Below are 18,260 nucleotides of genomic sequence, written 5' to 3' on the forward strand. Positions count from 1 at the left end.
CGAATTAAACACTTGCCACCAAAATTTGGATGAAAATACATAATATTCTTAGAATTACTTTTTTAGCAGAAACAATATGGCATTGGTTCAAAGATATATATTAGATCCCTTTGAATCAATGTCATGTCATGAAAAGTAGAAAAGCACAAAGGAGATAATCTCTTAAATTCAGTGCTTTTAGATTAAGACTCTTTCTAAAAAGTGAAATTATCATTGTGTTTCTGAGAGAAATCAGCACCAGTGTGTGTGTACATTGCCCAAATATAACCTGACTGGAGTTGTGTCCTTTTCTGCCCAGTTAGAAGAAATTCTTTCTGGACTGAAGTAGTGTATGTTTTTGAATCCCTTTGAAATAGTGGTTAACTTTACACAGAGGGAACCTCAGCCAACTTTAAGACGGCAAAGCTGTAGCAGTCATGACAATCTTGTCATATTAAATACATTTATATGACCTGAAAAGCAGTGACGTCTTGGCCTGTGTCTGGGGTCATCTGGGTATTCTGGTTAGAATGGTCCAAACTTAGATAAGAATATCTCACACAATCGAAGTGATCTGATGGTTCTCTGACATAAAAATACTGACTGTATCTCATTTCAGGAGCACAATGAAAACATAATGCCTAAGAAAATGAAGACTTTGTATCGAAAATATGACTTGTTTGGTAAATAACATTAGAAAAAATATTCTAAAAAACCACTTTTCCTAAAAAGACAGACTGACCATGGGTTCTGACTAAAAGCTCAAGGTTCAAATTCCACATCAATTATACTCTATGAAATTTCCAGTGTTAGGCAGAGACTGGGATCATTAACTAGAACAATTCTACAAAGGGCAATATTGCTCTGGTGGGATGGTTAATTCTGCAGAATGGCATTTTATTTAACAGACAGCATGGACTTCATACATATCCATTATCAGTGCCTTGAAAACCAAACAACTTTAAAAGTTAGCAGCAGTTTCTGCAAGTACAAAAATACACATTTATTACATAACATATGGTAGTAAAATTTGTCAAGATATATTATACAAACTCAAAGCATTTTAGATAAAGCATCAGTCTAATATATTATAGATTGATGGAGTATAATAAAATGACATATAGTCTGTCTTCAAATCATACAATATAATACTTTACAGCAATATTAACAAACTATTCACATTAAGAATTACAGGAGTATCTAAGGGAACACAGATAGTAGGAATGGTTATTAAAAAACCTCAGCAACTATTTTCTTTGATGCTTCAAATTGGGTGAATGATTTTTTTTTTTTACCTGCTAATATGAAAAAGAAAAAGGCAATTTCTTCCAGAAGACACTCCAAGCCATAAGAGCTTCATTCACATCTTGCAGTTCTGACAGTAGTATGCCCTAAGGGAAAGGGGAGTCCCTGCTGACTTTATATATTATACCAAAAAAGATGCATATGGCCACTTAGGAGTCTTAATATGTGGGACTGGTTAGTTATAAAGTGAAATCGACTTCACATCTGTGACTGAGAGGGCCAGTGTCATGAAGTAGCTCTTTGGATGCAGAGTTCTTAAAGATCATTGTAACGGTTAGCACAAACAGGGCCATGTCCCCACGAGGTAGGTAGCACCTATAGCTAATACTGAAATAACTTCTTCTATCTTAGAGAAAACATTTTTTCCCTATAACTGAAAATGCAACCTTTAGAACAAAAAAGAAAGAACATTTGATATGACCATTTTCTGGCTGATTGATAAGACAAATAATTTGGAATAAGCTAGCTTGTGAGAGAAAGATCCATTTGGTGGTGAACTAAAGAGAATGGGCTCAGAGCAACTTCTTATAGGTAAGTAGTTAATGTGAAAGAAGATGCACATCCATTTTCAGTGCCATCCCTGCATACTAGTTGGCAAGACCTGATAATCTATTCCTAGGTAATGAGATGTACTGCTGTAAACTTTAAGAAAGCGGAGAAAGGTCCATAGATATAAAATAAACCAATGGGGTATAAGCCAGGAAACATTTGGAGCAAAAATACAAAACAACGTCTGGAAGTAAAACCCAAAGCAAATGGCTGTCTGAGAAGGCCTGGTAGCCACTTTGTTGGGTATTCTATTGTGGGACTCCTTATAATCTGCCAATCTCTATATTGCTCTCTCAACTGCCAAACTATAAAAATCAGAAAAGGGATGATTTATGTTTTTTCTGGCTGACTATAATCTAAGAGGCAGGACTATGCAGAAACATTTCAGCAAAGTGATGCCATGGTTTGATCATGTTAACAGCATTCATGTAACTGAGAAAGGACCATTGCTGTGGTCTTTTCCTCCACACTGAGAGTGAATGCTGTCAGGAGGTCACCTTCTAAATAGAAAAAGTTGCTTTTCTGAAGAACGTTCCTAGCCAGAGACACCTTTGAAAAGGGTACTGAAATGAGCAGCCATTTTCTTCTTTCTCCTCACAACTCTGTTTCCTGAAGCCTTTGCAAAGCACTTCAACACTAATGAAAAAACAAATGGACAAATACAACCAACAAAACTGATTATCATGGTACCCATGGCTTTTGAGTCACTCTGTTTTTCTCCACTCTAGCTGTAGCAATGGGCTGGTTCCTGGAATGATTCTGTAAGGACACGTGATTAGTAAGATCCCACAAAAATGGCCACTGGCTTAGATTTAGGGAAAGGTTTTACATGATGTTCTTCATTACTGGACACACTTAATGCTTTCATTAGTGGCATTTTTCTTGCCTACTTATTAAAAACATTCCATGGAATGTAGATGGTTTCTCTGTACCCTTCCCCTCTCTCCTCAGGCCCCTATTCCTTATTCATGGTATCTTGGCCTTCTCAGGACACCAATCTCACAGACTGTTCCCATAAGTGGTTCCTCTACAGAAGGTGCTTTTGCTAGCCCTCTGTTAGTATCTCTAAAACCACATGACAGGACCAATCCCAACCTTTAATAAGAAAAAGCCTCCTAAACACTTAGGTGACAAAAGTTTTAGCATAAAGTTATTTGTCAAGTAGTCTCAATAAAGAGAATTATTTCATTGTCCTAAGTATTAGCAATGATAATCCTTATGCTACCTCTCCCAGGTATCTTATACAAAGGGGTCATAATAATTATTGTCTATTATTATTAACCCAGCTCCTGTTCTTGCGGACATCAGATTCTTATTATGGTTAAATGTCTTTGGTTAAATACCTGTCCTCAATGTCGCAGACCACTGTCGGCCCTGAGTCTGGGCTGGTCACATCCTCTAGAGTCCAAGAGCTGGCTGAGGCTCTTTCCCAAGGGAGAGAACCAGAAGAGCTCTGACTACCAGGCTCTATTTCCTCATGTGACTTCATACACAGCTTGAGTCTGCTCTCCACTAGGCTGAATGGAGAACTACAGTGTCTCTCTGAGTCCTGGAAGGGAGAACTACACCTTTGGGCTGACTGCACAGGGGCCAGTCCTTCAGCTGCCCTTAATGGCAAGTCTTTTTGTTCCTCTTGCAGTGAGTTGGCTTCTGGAACACCAGAAGCATGTGGGGGTGGCTCTAAGGGTCCTTTTGGAGAATCTATTTTCTTTTCCTCTGGTCTGGCTGCCTTTGCTTTCTTTTTGAGGGACCAGTTTTTCAAACTGGCCACACCATTTCTCAACCATGTGCTGGGATGAAGAGTTACAGAATGCATTTGTGAATGCCACTCCATGGTGTCCTTCTTTGTATAGGCCGGGCGGCTGCAAGCCTGCCCTGATGAGGGACCGGGCATTCCAGAAACATGGCTGGCATTGCTAAAGTCAGGAGAAAGCTCTTCCTGTTTTCTCTGAGCCTGAAAAGTACAATCTATTGGAGAGGAAGTCTCAGTGGGTGTAAACACAGAGTGTTCAGAAATCTGAGAAAAAGCACTGTCTTGGGAGCTTACTGATGAGCCGGATGGGGAAGTGCCTGGGGAGGATAAGCTGGAATAGCTGGTCCTTGGGCAAAGGTTTAGTCTTGGGGGTAGAACCTTCTCAGTGTTTTGGTTTGTGGCACTACTCTTGCCCACCTCAATCCCCATGACTAAACTCTGATTAATAAGCTTCTGCCCCTCCATTTGCAAAGACTTATGCCGTTTGAGATAATCCTCCTCTCCATGCAAGAGACCAGCTTCACAGCTGGTTTTATGTTGTTTCTTTGAATAAATTCCCCTGAGATAGGTCAGCTTGCGGTTCTGGTCTTCTATGTTGGGCTCGGAGCAGCGCCGATGTGTCCTTGGACCCTTGAGGGCATCTGCTGTGTGTGGTGGGGAGTATCTAGATGTATCCACATCAAAGGGCTGGTTCTTGGAATGATCTTGTGAGGACATAGGACTGTAAGACGCCACAGAAATGGCCACTGGCTTGGACTTAGGGAAAAGTTTCATATGATTTCCTTCACTACCAGACAAGCTTTTCTTCTTAGTGTTTTGAGTAGTGGCATTTTTCTTGCTGACATCAGTGCCTGTGACTAAACTCTGTTTAAAACATGTCTTTCCCTCTTCCTGGAGGGGTTGATTCTGCTTCAGATAGTCTTCATCTTTTTGAGAAAGAATTGTATCACAGCTGGACTTGCGTAGCTTTTTCTGATAAAACTCCCTGAGGTAGGAAAGCTTTGAATCCAGATAGTCGATGCTGGGCTCGGAGCAACGCCGGTGTCGCCTCAGGCTTTTTGCAGCATTTGCTGCAGCTGTGGACAGGTAGCTGGGTGTGCACATGGCAGACGGGGCCCTGGCATGATCCCGCAGTGGGATCTTTGTGTACACTAAAATGTTCACCGGCTTGGATTCAAGAGGCCGTTTCATTTGAACATCTTCATCTTTAGAATGGGCCAAGTCAAAGTCGCTTAGGGTTAAAAGGCCTTCCACCTCGGGCTGGTCAAGATCATAGTCACTGAGGGTTAAGACAGAGTCCATGCTTCTGCTCCCCTGGCCAAGTTTCTTTACCAAGTCACTGCATGGTGCATCAACATCCTCATTTAGCTCATTTTCCAAGCTGTCATAGGAAGAGTCATTCAGTTGAAAGCAAGAAATATCTATCAAAAAAATTAAACCATGATTAACATGTTTACTTACCACAAATATACCCATGCTTCCTTAAGAACAAACTATGGTGCTTAGCTGAATTCTCTTTTCATGTGGAGTGTTCAAATTCCTGCTCTCAAGAAAGAATCTTTCACAATCTCAATTGTTACTGAAGAATAAAAATAAAATTGCTGGGGTATAGGAGATTTATATCAGTTCCTGACAAATGGGCTTTCCTTAAAATTTTCTTAAGGCAATGAACATGTCATATGACCAAGAAATGGTGAAACATATGAAGGAATTAATGCTTTCATAGTATAAGTATATCCAGATTCTGAGTGAGACTCTGCCTTCTAACAGGTTGCTGGTGGTTACACATACTTAACACTAGTCTTGGGGAAACCATTTACTAACTCTAACAATGTCCTTTTACAAAGTTCTTTAATATCCATTACCTTATTTAATCTTTACAACAACCATAAAAGTTAGACATTGTCTTTATCTCTAAAATGTGGATAAAAATAATGATGTTCACTGGCATAGAATAACCAGCCAAAGATAACATATCTAGTAATTGATGGCACAGGGATTCACGTTCTGAAGGCAGCTGTATGTCTTCGAATTCAATGTTCCCCACCCTCCCAGCCAAATGATGCTAGTTGTTTCAAACTGTTTCATAGCACACTAGAATTCTGAGGTGCCTGAGGGACCAGCATGAGGAAGAAGACAAATAACAAACAAACAAACAAACAAAACCACTCATGCCTCTACTACCTCTGGGCTTTCTACACCAGTTTCACCCACAGCAGTTCTGTTATACATACTAGGGTTATTCATAAAAAGCCCATCAAAAACCATCATACCACAGCATGCCGCCACTAACTTATTGAAGGCTGGAGCCTAATCTTTATATAGTTCTTAATCCCACTACACTGTTAACATATGCTGACCTATTGGCAGGCCATCTAAGGAAGGACCAAAAGCCCTGGGCCCCACTGACCTGGATCAGAGACTCCCTTCACTTCAGCTGCTATGGACTCCAGGAAAACCCCATCCCAGTATGTTTACAAACATGTGTCTGTTTCTCACAAAAACCAATCCAATTATTCAAAATACCTGAGGCATTCTCTCTAGTGTCACATCTCACTGAAACCTCTCTGAAGAGGGAAGTGATTTCTTCTCCAAATATCCTAAGGCAATTCTCAATCAGAAATTGTACAAGCAGAGAAACCTGTAAGAAAAAGGACAAATGAAGTATTACTTTTCATATTACATGTTTATAAAATCACATTTCATATATAAATCCTGATTTTAACAACAAAAAGCACATGTACCCACAGAAAAATTCATATCTGCTTTAAAAGTACATTAAACAGTTTCCCCTAAAAATACTTTGGGCATAGAAATGTAATCGGTGGACTAAAGTTATTATTTGTAGCCTTGCCTTAATGTTAACATTTTATACCAATGGCTCTGTTTGTAAAACTAGGTAAAGAAATATATTTTGTTATTAAAATTTATAAAGCATCATTAGACAAAGACTTATAAAAACTATTTATTGTGTAAAGGGCAGGCTGTCATAAACTTGGGAAGAGGGCTCATCTGCGAGTGCACTGTGAAGGAGAAAGACAGCTAGGAAGAAAACTTGTGTTCCTGACTAGTCTCTACCCAAGCATTTGCCTGCCAGGTCTATCCATGTACTGCCACCTTCTGCTAGGCTCCCTAACAAGAGGTGCTTCTGGCGAAAGGTAAGAGTTTATTAGGGAGCTTTGTGATGCCACTGAGAGGTACCGGAACCTTTCTGAAGTTTCCTTGCCCCAGTAGCTGAGGCCAAGGGGCAGGAGAAATGTTAAGAGCAAAGGGAACTGATATCCCCACACCCCTTATTAACTGCCCGGGACTACAGGAGTGTGATTTCAAGTAACTACTGTATTATCACCGACTCCATTTTATTTCTAGATGAGGACACTGTGGGTCAATGTAACTTTGCCCAAGACTATACATCTGGCAAGGGGGTAGAGCTGAGAATGAAAGCTTGGCTGTCCTAACTCCAAAGTCCTTTTTTTTTTTTTCATTTTAAAAATCATATCAGCTGCTTTCTCACTTTATGGTTTTAGTCATAGGGTTTAGCCTCCTTAAAGGGAAAAGAGAAGTAGCCCATCTGCTATCATTTCCTACTTAACAAATCACTTTCCTATAAACTACCAGTAAAGTCAAATTTCTAAGGAGGTATACTTAAGTTATTTAAGAAATCATCTTTTAGAATACCCCAAATTTCAGTTTCAAAATGGGGACTCAGTCTCCCAGGGCATAAAAATGAAAAACTTCATTACCTTTTTTGTAAATTCGTTTTCTAGTTCTGGGCGGGAGGAAGTAGGAGGCCAAAGAATACTTGGAGCGACACACACAGCTAAATTAAATGCAGTCATCTGATTGGATGAGGAATGTTGCTCAATGTTGTGTAACACCCCAAAAAGATACCTTAGGAGAACAACATTGGCTCTCGGAAGCTGGTCTAATAGCCTAAAGACAGAAAAATTACTCTTTAAGCAAGACATTTCATTTAAAAACTTGTAAAGACAAGCAACTCTCACTCTGAATGGGGAAGAGGGCAAATCAAGAACATAGTTCAGATATGCAACAGTTTCAGTTAACATGGTACCATACAAAGTGAGGACTGCTTGCACAGAAAGAAAAAATAGGCATTGGGAATTTATTTTTTGTTTTTTTATACTGTCTTCACATCTCAATGAAAATGTAAAAGAATGCAGAAAAATGTTTCATTCAAAAAAATGCTGCCTGAAATATTTCCCTGAAACCAGCATAATGCAAACTTAGGCCAATCCTGTAACATTTCATAATATTTTCAACCAAAAATGACAAAAAGCTTTCTGATAAACAGTAATTTATAAAATGCTCCTTTATTTCCAAGTAGCAACACAGAAATGCTGTCTCTTGGTAAGAACCCAAACCTTAGCTATCAAGACATTCAGGTCCATTTTGAGAGCTTATGCTCTGCTCCACCAGCTTCCAAGGTCAATTTTGTCCTAAATCTGTTTCATCGTATCACTTTCACATATAAGTTGCTTATAGTAGTATATTTTCTACTGTTCTCATGTTGTAATTGATAAGGGATTTTTAAACAATCAGTCACCAAAAATGACTACTATTAACCAAAAAAATTACAAATACACTGATATTCATGACTCTTTTTTTTTTTTTCAATAGAAACCTGCAACCTAGGGAAAACAAGATAGTCTGACTGCTGCTTGCACAAATAATGAGCATAGTTTTTGTAAGGGTAAGTTATGAAGGACTTTGAAATAGAACAAAAGATTACTGGGTGTATTCAATGGAAAATAAGGCATCTAGCATAAGTGTTTGGGTTTTCTGCTTCTATAGGGCCCTAGGATTTTTCACAATAAGAGGTATTTTACAACTCTGTGTAAGTTGTAAACAACTGATAGCAGAGCATCTAATACTTGTCTAAAAAATGTGAAAATTCCTGTCTGGTGGAGAGACAACTGATTTATCTGCACCCCTGCCCTGACAGAAAAGGTCAGTTTTGTTTGTATTTATTTGCAAATTCACTTTAGCATTTCTGATTCATATATACATGAATACATATATTAATATGTATATGAATATTATGAATATATATGAATGTATATATGATTTCAACTTTTAAATCTCCTTTGAACTGGTTGTAACATCTTACTAGTTCCCTCATAAATGATTTAAACAAAATATTTCACGTGTTCATATTTGCATGAGAGTCATAATTTTACCTTTTCCCAAAAAAAATCATTTAACAGCTTATAGGATATATAGTGTTTTAGACAATTAGCAACAAAATTTAGAATTTGATGCTCACTATCTGAATGGTTTACACCAAACTATAGTGGAAGTGGAGGTGGTATTTTGTTAAACGGCCTTGGTTTCTGGTGTATTCAGCAGCTGTACTATGTTCTACTGGTGAAAGATGTAGATAGTTCATCTATGAAAGTTGCTTAAGAAAAAAAGCAACTGTACTAAACAAGCAAATACAAATAAATAATATTGAGATTCTTGAGTATTCATAGAAGTAGAAATATTGCTTTTTGTTAAGGGACATTTCTTTCCTATTCTCTTATAATGCAGGAAACATTCAGGAATGGGGTAGTGAGTTCTACCAGCAATTTCCCTTTGCATGAGTAGAGACAGCACATCCTTTACGATCAGATGTACTTTGCAACTCTGCTTTTCCTTTCCACTTTTCAAGGACTTAACTGTGCCTTTGCTGTGCTTCCACAACACTGTCCAAATCTCTCTCCTAGCACTGATTGTACTGTATTGTAATTCTTGATTTTTCTATCTACCTTACCAGACTGTGAGTTCTGTGAGAAGACAGAATAGGTCATTTTCTCTGTATGACTTCAGTTGGTAAATGCAATATATGATGAGTTGTCTGGTTAAATATTTACAAAAATTAAGATCATAAACTGAAGACTGGGCCTATAGTATTAGCTAGTGGACTAATGGATTTCAGCTCCCATCAGATTCAGGTATATGGAAGGTATACAATGTTCAAGTATTACAATGTTCAACTACAAGATTAAGGAGGAAAACAATGACAAACTAGCATAAATCTATTTCTAAACTGGTCCACATGGATATGACTTTGATAGCTGTCATTATTTTAATAAATAATCTTATAAAATATTTTAAAAGTATATTTGAGACATGACCAAATTAGAATAATTACCTTTGAACAGTATTTATTTTCTCTTCATCATTTCCTTGATCCATTACAGAGACCCAGTGATCATAGAGATCTGATGAAAAAATACTTCCTGGAATATTTCGCAGAAAATCCTTAAATCGATGGAAAAACAAATATTTCAAATCATTATCCCCATGCCAAACATGTATTAGAGAAAGTAGAAGACATTTTGTTGAAAAGTTCCCTTAAGTACTCTCTTCTGTGAACTACACAGCTCTGCGCCAACTCTCCATTGGCTTGGGGACACAGAAACATGTACTTTGATTTTCTTATAGCAAAAATCATTGGGATAACTAGAGTCTTCATTATTGTAGGAAAATAAAGGACAACCCATTTGGCCTGTCCCTTAGACGGCTAGTTCAAGGAAATGCACCAAGGTATCTATGAGGTTCATTGTCTAGTAGTCATTAATTCAATCATTCTATGTGCATTTATTCATATGTGCCAAGCACTATTTAAGTTGCTGGGGATAGAGAAGTGAATAAAACAAAGTATCTGTTACCTTAGAACTTTATATTCCAGTAGTATTAGTGCACAATTGCATCAAGAGGTACTTAAGGTTTCTCCCTGTATTCCCTATAGAAAGGTTCTCATATATTTGGGGAGAGAGAGCATTTCAGGTGATGGCCGGGTTCTAGAAACTTGGACAGCACACCCATGCCTGATGTACACTAAATAACATGTCCACAGGATATTATCCTTTTCTAGGAGACCCTATTCTGCTGAGATCACTGGCAGGGCTGAGTGTGGTAAGGCTGAACTATGACACAAACAGCAAATGACCAAGGATGTTTGTTGTTTAGCTTTTGTTGTTTGGTTTTTGTTTACAAAAAACTTAAAAATAACAAAATTTGGTTCTTGTCCTGGTCCTACAGAGTTGACTCTAGGCCAACTGTCTCTCTTGCTTTTGGTGTGGCATTACCAAGGTCAAGCTTACAGTCTGATCTCCACCTTAGTAAACTTTAGACAGAGTAAACTCAATATCGTGTTTAAGCACCATACACATGGTTGGCTACCCTCTTGCAATTCCCTGCTTACAATATGAGGACAGGTGAAAGTCTGCAATTGGGCAATTTTAACTCTTGCTAAATCAAATCAATAATTTTATCTATGTGCCTTATTGAAGGCAACACACAACTTGTTACTTAGCTATCATGTTTATAACAGTAATTTAGAAGCTGTGATAACTTATTGTTACAATTGGCTGATTGTGTGGGCATCTTCCCCACTTGCTTATGAGCTCCTCCAGGGTAGGGACAGACCCTTACCTTCTTTGTACATGTCAATGCAAAGCACGGTCCTAGTCATAGTACAGGTCATTAGTGAACTACTGCTATATTGCATATGGCCAAATATTAATGGGAACCAAGAGAAGGCCAATCAACTGTAACTGAGATTTTTAAGATAATCTGAAAAGCCTCTTTGTAGTCATGTCACTTTATTACCATCCTTTTTTTTTTTTTTAGAATGTTTAACAAGAAGGAAGATTGACTAATTCAAAGTCTTCTTCTGTTCTATTATATCTTCTAGCAGAAATGTACTTGCATACTTGTGATTCAGGTATATCATTACAAAAGTTACCTCTTTTTGGGTAAAGTGATTGAATTTTCATAATTCCAAACTAATTTTAGCTGCTGTACCCACTTTAGAAGTTAGATTTAGAAGAGGCAAAATTTGTTATTTCAAAATGTGGTAGGGACAATAGCTCTCTTTTAAAATCTCAGTGGAAAACATACTTATGATCTGTCTTGGAGAAAAACATCATTAACATCTTAAACCTACACTTGAAAGATAATAACTCATAACATCTCAATGAACTCTCCCACAGCTGGAATAACAAGTTACGAAATACAACCATCATCACAGCTGAGAAGGATGTGAGAGCCGATTCTGAACTGCAGTCACCAGCTCACAGCACTTAACTGAATGTCTCCTCTCCTCCAAAACCAGAGCCAAGGCCATCAGCAGAACCCCCAAATTCATTTGAGATGAGATACTGCAGGATTAAATATGAACTTTTCCTCAAAGGTTTGATGGATCAAAGTTATAGTGTCTTAAGCAATTTTCATCCAATTATAGTTTGAAGAGTTAAGCTATAACTTAAACTTATATTTAAGCAAAACCAGCATAAGTGAAAAATTAAAGGAAAATGTAAGTACCACTCAAAACAGATTTAAAAACAAGAAACAAAACAAAAGCTTAAAAACTTTTGCTAAAAATTGTCTCCCTTTCTGCAAGCACTTGGAAGAAAAGGGGGTAAAACATACGATAAAATGCTAATTACTTGGAACACATTTAACCAGACTTTTCAATCAGTTGGATCATTTTTTGCCTTTTGGTTATTTTTGGACAAATATTTCTGCAATTTGAAACATAATTTAACTCTTCTAGAACCATGCTTCTTTGCAATAGCATCAACAGTTTAGCACAAAATTTTAAGAAGTGTAATGCTATGAAGAACAGCACAGTAAGAAATTTTTTTTTCTGCAGACATTCTTGGTTGTTTAAAGAAAATTGTTTAAAACACAAGCTTGGCAGGCCAAGGCAGGCGGATCATGAGGTCAGGAGATTGAGACCATCCTGGTTAACACAGTGAAACCCCGTCTCTACTAAAAGTACAAAAAAATTAGTTGGGTATGGTGGTGGGCGCCTGTAATCCCAGCTACTCTGGAGGCTGAGGCAGGAGAATGGCGTGAACAAAGGAGGCAGAGCTTGCAGTGAGCCGAGATCACACCACTGCACTCCAGCCTGCGTGACAGAGCGAGATTCTGTCTGAAAAAACAAACAACCCAAAAAAACACAAGCTTTACCTTTGTAAATTAAGAGATATATAAAAAAAAATTTATCATGCATAAAAAACCTTGGCATATATATCTGGCTACATATTTTTACATATGTGTATATGTAAAATACATATTTTACATATTCATATTTTTAGTGTGTTCCAGGACTGAAGAGTAATCATAAACCCTGTGCAAAACAGATGAGATGACCTTAGCTTCAATCCTCCAGTTCTCTTGCATGATATTTAATTGCAAAAATCTATAGCAGGGTTTAAGAGCAGATATGGCTTATTTACCAAGAACCATCTGATTGCATATAAAGTCATGAAGTAATATTCTATAAGCACCTGTGCACTTAGCTGGAGTAGGGGTATGCAGGAATCTTCTTCACCATATTTTCCTTAACTTGGTTTTCATGTTTCAGCCTGAGATACAGGCTGGGGCCTTGTCTCGACCCCTAGCTCTGGTGCATTCCAATTCTTTGGGAGGTGGGAGCCTGACACAGGTCTGCAGAAGATACTGCTAAGGTCAAAAGCTCTGCTTAAAGCTCATTTTGACTGTAGGTGTTTCCAAAAATGTAGAGCATTTCCAAGAATGTGGGGGCAGAAAACATTTCAGAACGCTGTATCTCTGTAACTATGGACATGACTTAAGTAACAATGGGTAAAGTGTAAGAACCATAAAGAATGCCAAGTGTGGTAAAAGTAAAAGAAAACTTAGATGCTGAAGTCATTCCTACTCCACTTTTAAAGCAAAAGGCATTAGGTCGGGTACGGTGGCTCATGCCTATTATCCAAGCCCTCTGGGAGGCTGAGGCGGGCGAATGACCTGAGGTCAGGAATTAGAGACCAGCCTGGCCAACATGGTGAAACCCCGTCTCTAGTAAAAAAACAAAAATTAGCTGGATGTAGTAGTGCACGCTTGTAATCCCAACTACTCGGGAGGCTGAGGCAGGAAAATTACTTGAACCCGGGAGGTGGAGGTTGCAGTAAGCCGAGATCATGCCACTGCACTCCAGCCTGGGCGACAGAGTGAGACCCTGTCTTGAAAAAAAAAAAAGGTAAAAGGCATTAGGGGACAAGGGAAGGCATGATGATTATGAAAATAAATAGAATTTTCAGTGATCTCAGCAATTTTTTTATTTCAATCATGAGGCAAATGTTTATTATGGCAAACTTCTTTATTTTCTTTTTATTATACTTTAAGTTTTAGGGTACATGTGCATAACGTGCAGGTTTGTTACATATGTATACTTGTGCCATGTTGGTGTGCTGCACCCATCAACTCGTCATCACCCATCAATTCGTCATTTATATCAGGTATAACTCCCAATGCAATCCCTCTCCCCGCCCCCCCGATAGGCCCCAATGTGTGATGTTCCCCTTCCCGAGTCCAAGTGATCTCATTGTTCAGTTCCCACCTATGAGTGAGAACATGTGGTGTTTGGTTTTCCATTCTTGTGATAGTTTGCTAAGAATGATGGTTTCCAGCTGCATCCATGTCCCTACAAAGGATGCAAACTCATCCTTTTTTATGGCTGCATAATATTCCATGGTGTATATGTGCCACATTTTCTTAATCCAGTCTGTCACAGATGGACATTTGGGTTGATTCCAAGTCTTTGCTATTGTGAATAGTGCCGCAATAAACATACATGTGCATGTGTCTTTATACCAGCATGATTTATAATCCTTTGGGTATATACCCAGTAGTGGGATGGCTGGGTCATATGGTACATCTAGTTCTAGATCCTTGAGGAATCGCCATACTGTTTTCCATAATGGTTGAACCAGTTTACAATCCCACCAACAGTGTAAAAGTGTTCCTATTTCTCCACATCCTCTCCAGCACCTGTTGTTTCCTGACTTTTTAATGATTGCCATTCTAACTGGTGTGAAATGGTATCTCATTGTGGTTTTGATTTGCATTTCTCTGATGGCGAGTGATGATGAGCATTTTTTCATGTGTCTGTTGGCTGTCTGAATGTCTTCTTTTGAGAAATGTCTGTTCATATCCTTTGCCCACTTTTTGATGGGGTTGTTTTTTTCTTGTAAATTTGTTTGAGTTCTTTGTATATTCTGGGTATTAGCCCTTTGTCAGATGAGCAGATTGCAAAAATTTTCTCCCATTCTGTAGGTTGCCTGTTCACTCTGATGGTAGTTTCTTTGCTGTGCAGAAGCTCTTTAGTTTAATCATATCCCATTTGTCACTTTTGGCTTTTGCTGCCGTTGCTTTTGGTGTTTTAGTCATGAAGTCCTTGCCCATGCCTACGTCCTGAATTGTATTGCCTAGGTTTTCTTCTAGGGTTTTTATGGTATTAGGTCTAACATTTAAGTCTCTAATCCATCTTGAATTAATTTTCGTATAAGGAGTAAGGAAAGGATCCAGTTTCAGCTTTCTACTTATGGCTAGCCAATTTTCCCAGCACCATTTATTAAATAGGGAGTCCTTTCCCCATTTCTTGTTTCTCTCAGGTTTGTCAAATATCAGATGGCTGTAGATGTGTGGTATTATTTCTGAGGACTCTGTTCTGTTCCATTGGTCTATATCTCTGTTTTGGTACCAGTACCATGCTGTTTTGGTTACTGTAGCCTTGTAGTATAGTTTGAAGTCAGGTAGCATGATGCCTCCAGCTTTGTTCTTTTGACTTAGGATTGTCTTGGCAATGCGGGCTCTTTTTTGGTTCCATATGAACTTTAAAGCCGTTTTTTCCAGTTCTGTGAAGAAACTCATTGGTAGCTTGATGGGGATGGCATTGAATCTATAAATAACCTTGGGCAATATGGCCATTTTCACGATATTGATTCTTCCTATCCATGAGCATGGTATGTTCTTCCATTTGTTAGTGTCCTCTTTTATTTCACTGAGCAGTGGTTTGTAGTTCTCCTTGAAGAGGTCCTTGACATCCCTTGTAAGTTGGATTCCTAGGTATTTTATTGTGAATGGAAGTTCATTCATGATTTGGCTCTCTGTCTGTTACTGGTGTATAAGAATGCTTGTGATTTTTGCACATTGATTTTGTATCCTGAGACTTTGCTGAAGTTGCTTATCAGCTTAAGGAGATTTTGGGCTGAGACCATGGGGTTTTCTAAATATACAATCATGTCATCTGCAAACAGGGACAATTTGACTTCTTCTTTTCCTAACTGGATACCCTTGATTTCTTTCTCTTGCCTGATTGCCCTAGCCAGAACTTCCAACACTATGTTGAATAGGAGTGGTGAGAGAGGGCATCCCTGTCTTGTGCCAGTTTTCAAAGGGAAGTTTTCCAGGTTTTGCCCATTCAGTATGATATTGGCTGTGGGTCTGTCATAAATAGCTATTATTTTGAGGTATGTTCCATCAATACCGAATTTATTGAGCGTTTTTAGCATGAAGGGCTGTTGAATGTTGTCAAAAGCCTTTTCTGCATCTATTGAGATGATCATGTGGTTCTTATCTTTGGTTCTGTTTATATGCTGGATTACGTTTATTGATTTGCAAATGTTGAACCAGCCTTGCATCCCAGGGATGGAAGCCCTCTTGATCATGGTGGATAAGCTTTTTGATGTGCTGCTGAATCCTGTTTGCCAGTATTTTATTGAGGATTTTTGCATCGATGTTCATCAGGGATATTGGTCTAAAATTTTCTTTTTTGTTGTGTCTCTGCCAGGCTTTGGTATCAGGATGATGTTGGCCTCATAAAATGAGTTAGGGAGGATTCCCTCTTTTTCAATTGATTGGAATAGTTTCAGAAGGAATGGTACCAGCTCCTCTTGTACCTCTGGTAGAATTCAGCTGTGAATCCATCTGGTCCTGGACTTTTTTTGGTTGGTAGGCTATTAATTATTGCCTCAATTTCAGAGCCTGCTATTGGTCTATTCAGGGATTCAACTTCTTCCTGGTTTAGTCTTGGAAGAGTGTAAGTGTCCAGGAAATTATCCATTTCTTCTAGATTTTCTAGTTGATTTGCATAGAGGTGTTTATAGTATTGTCTGATGGTAGTCTGTATTTCTGTGGGGTCCGTGGTGATATCCCCTTTATCATTTTTTATTGCATCTATTTGATTCTCTCTCTTTTCTTCTTTATTAGTCTTCCTAGCGGTCTGTCATTTTGTTGATTTTTTCAAAAAACTAACTCCTGGATTCACTGATTTTTTGAGGGTTTTTTGTGTTCTATCTCCTTCAGTTCTGCTCTGATCTTAGTTATTCTTGCCTTCTGCTAGCTTTTGAATGTGTTTGCTCTTGCTTCTCCAGTTCTTTTGTGATGTTAGAGTGTCAATTTTAAATCTTTCCAGCTTTCTCTTGTGGGCATTTAGTGCTATAAATTTCCCTCTACACACTGCTTTAAATGTGTCCCAGAGATTCTGGTATGTTGTATCTTTGTTCTCATTGGTTTCAAAGAACATCTTTATTTCTGCTTTCATTTCGTTATGTACCCAGTAGTCATTCAGGAGCAGGTTGTTCAGTTTCCATGTAGTTGAGCGGTTTTGATTGAGTTTCTTAGTCTTGAGTTCTAGTTTGATTGCACTGTGGTCTGAGAGACAGTTTGTTATAATTTCTGTTCTTTTACATTTGCTGAGGAGTGCTTTACTTCCAATTATGTGGTCAATTTTGGAATAAGTGTGATGTGGTGCTGAGAAGAATGTATATTCTGTTGATTTGGGGTGGAGAGTTCTATAGATGTCTATTAGGTCCGCTTGGTGCAGAGATGAGTTCAATTCCTGGATATCCTTGTTAACTTTCTGTCTTGTTGATCTGTCTAATGTTGACAGGGGAGTGTTGAAGTCTCCCATTATTATTGTATGGGAGTCTAAGTCTCTTTGTAAGTCTCTAAGGACTTGCTTTATGAATTTGGGTGCTCCTGTATTGGGTGCATATATATTTAGGATAGTTAGCTCTTCCTGTTGAATTGATCCCTTTACCATTATGTAATGGCCTTCTTTGTCTCTTTTGATCTTTGATGGTTTAAAGTCTATTTTATCAGAGACTAGGATTGCAACCCCTGCTTTTTTTTGTTCTCCATCTGCTTGGTAGATCTTCCCCCATCCCTTTATTTTGAGCCTATGTATGTCTCTGCATGTGAGATGGGTCTCCTGAATACAGCAGACTGATGGGTCTTGACTCTTGATCCAGTTTGCCAGTCTGTGTCTTTTAATTGGAGCATTTAGTCCATTAACATTTAAGGTTAATATTGTTATGTGTGAACTTGATCCTGCCATTATGATATTAACTGGTTATTTTGCTCGTTAGTTGATGCAGTTTCTTCCTAGCCTCGATGGTCTTTACATTTTGGCATGTTTTTGCAATGGCTGGTACCGGTTGTTCCTTTCCATGTTTAGGGCTTCCTTCAGGGTCTCTTGAGGCAGGCTGGTGGTGACAAAATCTCTAAGCATTTGCTTATCTGTAAAGGATTTTATTTCTCCTTCACTTAGGAAACTTAGTTTGGCTGGATATGAAATTCTGGGTTTAAAATTCTTTTCTTTAAGAACGTTGAATATTGGCCCCCACTCTCTCTGGCTTGTAGAGTTTCTGCCGAGAGGTCTGCTGTTAGTCTGATGGGCTTCCCTTTGTGGGTAACCTGACTTTCTCTCTGGCTGCCCTAAGATTTTTTCCTTCATTTCAACTTTGGTGAATCTGGCAATTATGTGTCTTGGAGTTGCTCTTCTGGAGGAGTATCTTTGTGGTGTTCTCTGTATTTCCTGAATTTGAATGTTGCCTGCCCTACTAGGTTGGGGAAG

At 38.5% G+C, this 18,260-nt stretch overlaps 1 protein-coding gene across 2 annotated transcripts in view; it reads right to left on the bottom strand.

Moving 5' to 3' along the window:
* Positions 1–849: 849 nt before the first annotated feature.
* The window catches only part of ARHGAP20 (Rho GTPase activating protein 20), a 135,826-nt gene continuing 118,415 nt past the window's right edge, over positions 850–18,260 (bottom strand). For both annotated transcript variants that reach the window (XM_033205822.1, XM_033205823.1), the window contains exons 12-15: positions 9,741–9,850; positions 7,330–7,519; positions 6,113–6,227; positions 850–5,007 (exon numbers count right to left, since the gene is read on the bottom strand). In XM_033205822.1, the coding sequence (XP_033061713.1) occupies positions 3,155–5,007; positions 6,113–6,227; positions 7,330–7,519; positions 9,741–9,850 (2,268 nt within the window). In that variant the 3' untranslated portion in view covers positions 850–3,154. The remainder of the gene's footprint in view (positions 5,008–6,112; positions 6,228–7,329; positions 7,520–9,740; positions 9,851–18,260) is intronic.

This window comes from Trachypithecus francoisi, unplaced genomic scaffold (genome assembly GCF_009764315.1).
Source record: "Trachypithecus francoisi isolate TF-2019V2 unplaced genomic scaffold, Tfra_2.0 Lachesis_group8, whole genome shotgun sequence".
In the NCBI taxonomy this organism is placed as follows: domain Eukaryota; kingdom Metazoa; phylum Chordata; class Mammalia; order Primates; family Cercopithecidae; genus Trachypithecus; species Trachypithecus francoisi.